Source organism: Chrysochloris asiatica, unplaced genomic scaffold (assembly GCF_000296735.1).
Source record: "Chrysochloris asiatica unplaced genomic scaffold, ChrAsi1.0 scaffold00213, whole genome shotgun sequence".
NCBI classification, from domain to species: domain Eukaryota; kingdom Metazoa; phylum Chordata; class Mammalia; order Afrosoricida; family Chrysochloridae; genus Chrysochloris; species Chrysochloris asiatica.
In genome coordinates, this window is record NW_006408731.1 from 3,259,480 (window position 1) to 3,265,439 (window position 5,960).

The 5,960-nt window shown below is 43.5% G+C and overlaps 1 protein-coding gene across 1 annotated transcript; it reads left to right on the forward strand.

The window, feature by feature from the left end:
- LOC102840157 (histone H1.3-like) lies at nucleotides 1–657 on the forward strand. The gene has a single exon (XM_006872771.1). The coding sequence runs from the start codon at nucleotides 1–3 to the stop codon at nucleotides 655–657; it is 657 nt and encodes a 218-aa protein (XP_006872833.1).
- The last annotated feature ends 5,303 nt before the right edge of the window (nucleotides 658–5,960 follow it).

Below are 5,960 nucleotides of genomic sequence, written 5' to 3' on the forward strand. Positions count from 1 at the left end.
ATGTCGGAGACCGCTCCAGTTGCTCCTGTTGCTCCCGCACCTGCAGAGAAAACACCTGTTAAGAAGAAGACAAAGAAGACGGGCGCAGCTGCCGGCAAGCGCAAAGCGTCTGGGCCCCCCGTGTCCGAACTCATCACCAAGGCGGTGGCCGCCTCCAAGGAGCGTAGCGGAGTGTCCCTGGCCGCGCTCAAGAAGGCGCTGGCGGCTGCTGGCTATGATGTGGAGAAAAACAACAGCCGCATCAAGTTGGGCCTTAAAAGCCTGGTGAATAAGGGCACCCTGGTGCAGACCAAGGGTACTGGCGCCTCGGGCTCCTTCAAGCTTAACAAGAAGGCGGCCTCTGGGGAAGCCAAACCCAAAGCCAAGAAAGCAGGCGCTACCAAGGGTAAGAAGCCGGCCGGCGCGAAGAAGCCCAAGAAGGCGGCGGGTACCCCCAAGAAGAGCGCCAAGAAGACCCCGAAGAAGGCCAAGAAGCCGGCTGCGGCTGCTGGGGTTAAGAAAGCGGCCAAAAGCCCAAAGAAAGTGAAAGCGGCTAAGCCCAAGAAAACAGCCAAGAGCCCGGCTAAGCCCAAGGCTCCTAAACCGAAGGCGGCCAAGCCGAAATCAGCCAAGCCGAAGGCTACAAAGGCAAAGAAGGCGGCGCCCAAGAAGAAGTAAAAAATGGAGGGTTCTCCCTGCTTTTTAAACCTCAAAGGCTCTTTTCAGAGCCACCCACAAATTTCAACCAAAAGAGCTGAGCCATTGTTCCATACTTTTATGCGCAATAAATCTTACAGCAAGCCATATTAAAATTTTGTATTAAAAGAATACGTGTTCTACTTCAAAAATTCCCGCCCTGGTATGATTGGCCCGCCTGGTCGACCGCCACCGCCTACCCCTACTGCGCAAGTCACGCGCCAGATTGACGTTTCCGTGAGTTGAGGGAATCGGCTACCGAGCTTTTTGGGTTATCCTAATTTGTTGGGATAGTGGTTTAGGGTTGCATAGTCAAGGTGTGGCGTGTCGCCATCATGAGTCGGAACAGAATTGACAGTACTTAGCAGAAGGATTCAAGCTCGTTCGGATACGGCCCGGATGTTGGTCTGGACACCACCCCACGCAATGGTGAATTTTGCCCAGGCTCATTAAGATAGCCGACCACAGGTGACGAGTGATGATGCGCATTTTGCTGTCGCGCACCACTTTGTCCGCCGGCTCCAGGATCTCGGCCGTTAGGTACTCCAACACAGTGGCCAAGCCCCGGGCGCTCGGAGTAAGCGGTGCGGTGCACTGGCTCACCGGGAACTGCAGGCTCGCACAAGAAAAGCGAATCTTGGCGTTGACTAACAATTTGCCTGTTTACTTAAGCCAGATATTAGACAAAAAAGGGGCAGCTAATTTTTCCAAGCCATACACAGAAGATGTTATAGTCTTTGGCTGGTTCATAAAATCTGTTTTCCTATAGGTTAGAGTTGGTTGAGAGTCAGCCAATGCATGCCTCTGGACATGTTTGCATGGGTTCTAAGATAAAATACTGCACCAATCACAGGTTTAGATATTAGAATTCGTATATGTTGTAAAGCAGTAGAAAAAGCCTGCTCGCCCTCCCTGGTTAGTGGATGGATCCTTTTTGATGGGTTGTTGTCATTCTACCTAAATCCACATCACTATTGCTATCACTTAGTGTGAAATGATTGTTATTGTTGCTAAGTACCATCGAGTTGGTTCCGACTCATAGCGACACTGTCTAGGATTTCCAAGGAGCAGCTGGTGGATTTGAACAGCTGGCTTTGTAGTTTGCAGTCCTGTGCTGATCCTACAGCTACACCAGGAGTACTGTGTTAAATGAAAATACATGGAAAAGGTGTCTGGTAATTTGATAGAATCTCTCCCCTTCTTTCCCAAGCTCTTACTCCATAGCTTGTTGATACTGTCTGGGAAGCCATGGCTGGCTGTCCAAGATCTTCCAGGCAAGAGAGAAGGAAAACAAAAGAAAACCAAACCTTTTGGGGGATTACATGATTAGTGAGGGATCTCCTGAAGATGAAGGTGTTAAAATAAAATCCCTAGGCCCAGGAGCTGAGAATTCTAACAAACGATTCCAAAAGGGTTCAAAGGTGAAGAAATGGACTTGTCTGGAGCTGGCCTCCTCATTTGGGCTACAGATAAAATTGACAGGTTAAGTAGGAACTTTGGTTAGATAAAATTTAGATTTATAATTAAATGAGCTTTCTTTGTTTCTCTTATAGATCAAAACATCCCTCCCCTTAGAAATGGAATGTGTACAAAACATATATAAATTTATACCCACCCTATATATACTCATGTGCTTGTTGTTAGTGCCATCAAGTCAGTTCAGATTCATAGCAACCCTGTATAGGGTTTCTAAAGAGCAGCTGGTGGATTTGAACCACTAACCTTGCAGTTAGTAGTCCAGTGCTTATCCTACAGCACTATACCAGAACTCCTCTGTTTAATCAGATAAATTTGAAGTGCAAATTTATGGAATGCTGAAACTCAGTCTGTTTCCCATGTATGAATAAGAGACTACTTAAACTCTTCTATTTCTTCACTTGGCATGACTGAATTGTATTGAGTTGCACTGGGCAGGATCCCACATTCAGGTAACAATGAATTCAGTTAACATGGCAACAAAAATGAGCTGTATGAAGATGGGTTAACTTGGATGTCCCATGTCCATTTCACATTTCATCCCTAGGGTTGAGGTTTTAAAATTGGTTTTCCTTTTAATATTGGGATACCCCAATTCCACTAACAAAATCTTTATGGGAACTGTTAATCTAGAAGGATAGGAATTACATTTTTATTTTCACAAACTGTGAAATCAATTTAGCATTTCATTCAATCACAGACAACTAATCTCCATGGATTTAGCAGTACCTGTGACTTTTAGGAGGATCAATGATGGTGCATTGGTTAAGCACTTTGTTGCTAATGGAAAGGTTGAATTCACCAGCAACTCCAAGGGACAAAGATGTGACACTTTGTTTCCATAAATATTACAGTCTTGGATACCCTATACGGCAGTTCTACTCTGTTCTGTATGGTTACTATGAGTTGGAATCGACTCAGTAATCAGTTGCATTTATTGTAAATATTTGGAAATATAGTTTACACTCACTGTGAGTCCTTAAACTGGCATCCATTACTAACCTGCTGCTAGACCTTGTTAAAGGAGCTCTGGTAGCGTAGTGGTTACGAACTGGGCTGTGAACTGCAAGGTCAGCAGTTCGAAACTACCAGCTGTTCCGTGGGAGAAAGATGAGGCTTTCTGCTCCTGTAAAGATTTATAGCCTCGGAAACCCTGTACAGGGTCGCTATGACTCTACAACACATAACCACCACCACCACCACCAGACCTTGTTAAGGAACTCTTGTAGTATAGTGGTTACGAGTCAGGCTGCAAACCTCAAGGTCAGCAGTTCAAAATTACCAGCTGTTCCTTGGAAGAAAGGTGAGGCTTTCTACTCCCGTAAAGATTTACAGCCTTGGAAACCCTATATAGGGTCACTATGAGTCAGAACTGACTCCATGGCACACTACCATATCTTGTTATTTAATGTTTTGCTGAACAAGTACACATATCACTATATATATTCATTTAATTTTTGAAAATACATTTGAGTAATGTTGGGGGCAGTGCTGTTTCCATGGTGGAATTCTCACCTCAGACGTGGGAAACCTAGGGGAATGCATATGATGCACTGTCACTACCAATCTGTCATGTTGCTATGGTGGCAATAGGTTACAGTGGAGTTACCAGATTAAGGCAGACTAGGATGAAAGACCTGACAATCTGCTTCTGAAAAATCAGCCAATGAAAGTACTCTGGAATCCAAAAGTCCGATCCCATTGTACATGGGTCTTCGTCAATTGGGCTGACTGATGACAGCTAAGAAGAAGAATATTGATTGTAATGTTGCTACCTTTCTTATGAGATACATTTTAAGTATCTAAAAATATGACTTTTAAGGTGTCGATATCCTGGTGTGGAGTCCTGGTATGGCACTGTAGGATCAGCACTGGACTGCTAACCACAAGGTTTGGCCAACTGCTCCTTGGAAACCCTATCAGGGTTGCTATGCGTTAGAACTGACTCATGGCACTTAACAGCATGACACTTAACAACACTTAACAATGTGTTCTGGTGTGGCACTGTAGGATAAGCACTGGACCTCAAGGTAGATTTGAATAGCAAGATTGGTGGTTCAAACTCACCAGCAGCTTCTTAAAAACCATATACAGGATCACTATGAGTCGGAACTGACTCTACAGTATGTAACAACAACAGCATTAACAGTAACAATGTTTTCCCAAACAATACAGGGTTCACAGCACAAGACAAGTCATAAACTCCTGAGCATGTCTTTAGTGTGACAAGCGCCCATAAATCCCTCCTGACTAAAATGTCTACTGACCCTATTTCTCTGTTTATAGAACTCCCTGGCCTGACTGGTTTATTGTTCATTATATTTTACATCTATTTAAACGTCCAAATAAAGGAACATAGCTTATGAGTATTTTTTTAGTTCTTCCAAGTAGGAATTCTAAGTTTTTGAATCGCAGTTTTAGTCCCTACTTTCCTCTTTATTTAGAAAATCAAAAATCCTACTCCCTCCTTCTTTTTAAACCTTTAATTGTGAATTAAGTGAAAGTTTACAGAACAGATCATCAATTCCACATGCAACAAATTATCTGCTTCCTGTTGTTACACTGTTTGCAATCCACTCCAATTACCTTCAGTTAACAGTATTTACTTCTAGTCACTTTTTTTCCTCTCCCTTATACTCTCCTATACTGGAGTCCTGGTGTGGCACTGTGGGTGAATGTACCAGAATGTAAAGCCATTTGAACTGTAAGGTCAGAGCTTCAAGTTCACCAGCTGCTCCTCAGAAACCCTATACAGGGTCACTATGGGTTGGAACTTACTCGATGACTCTTAAAAACAACAACAACACTCCTTACCAGTCCTGTAGCTATCACATAATGTTTCATTGAACAGGAAAATCTTTTCTTAACTTTTTACAACAATGGCCTCATACATTATTTGTCCTGTTGTAAACTAAGCATACGGTCCTCCAGGTTCATTCATGTTGTGAGTTATTTTTCAATTCTTTGTTATTCTTCAATGTCGCATAATATTCCATTGTGTGTGTATATCAAAGTTTCTTAAACCATTCTTTTGTTGATGGGTATTGAGGCTTTCTCCATCTGTTTGCTATTGTAACTAGTGCTGCAATGAACATGGGTACGCATAGAGCTAGTCATGCCACAGATCTTATTCTTGAGGATAGATACAAAATAGGGGGGTCGATGGGTCATATGGCATTTTGTTGGGGACCGCAAAGCACTGAGATGTTGAGGCCCTGTGTCATGGACGAAAATCCTACACGATGGCCACACTCAGGATGGCTAGCCAGGGACCCTGAGGGCCAAAGGAAGTGTCCTCCTGACGTCCCAGGTTCATAGGCTTTTACGAACTCACTGGTGGGCTACCTCTGTATAATTTTCTTTGGTCTTATTATTCATTCTATGCTTCTAACTCCAGTAATTGTAGCTTCTGAGAAAATGGTTTCTTATGTGCCTCTCTTAATGTCTCCACTGTGTTGGCAGTGCTTAGGGTCCTAGGAACAAATCTCTCTGAGGAACAAACTCTGGCCACCTGCAAGCATGTCAAAACTGTTCTTTATCAAGTTATTCAGTTATGTTTGATATTAACTTAATAAATGAGCCCTGGATACCCATGGACAAATATTAAAAGAAAAATCTCTTCTAAAGCCGAGGCCGTAAAGGTTCCAAAGGCAAGTTTGCTGGGAGGCTCTGGAGACAATCCGTCCAGGGAATTCACTCAAAGTAGATTGGCGAATTCCAGGGTATTGTTTGGGGAATAATAGTGACAACCTCCTCAAATCATCCCCAGGTGTAAACCATTAACCTAGGCGTCCTTCTTCCTCCTGCAA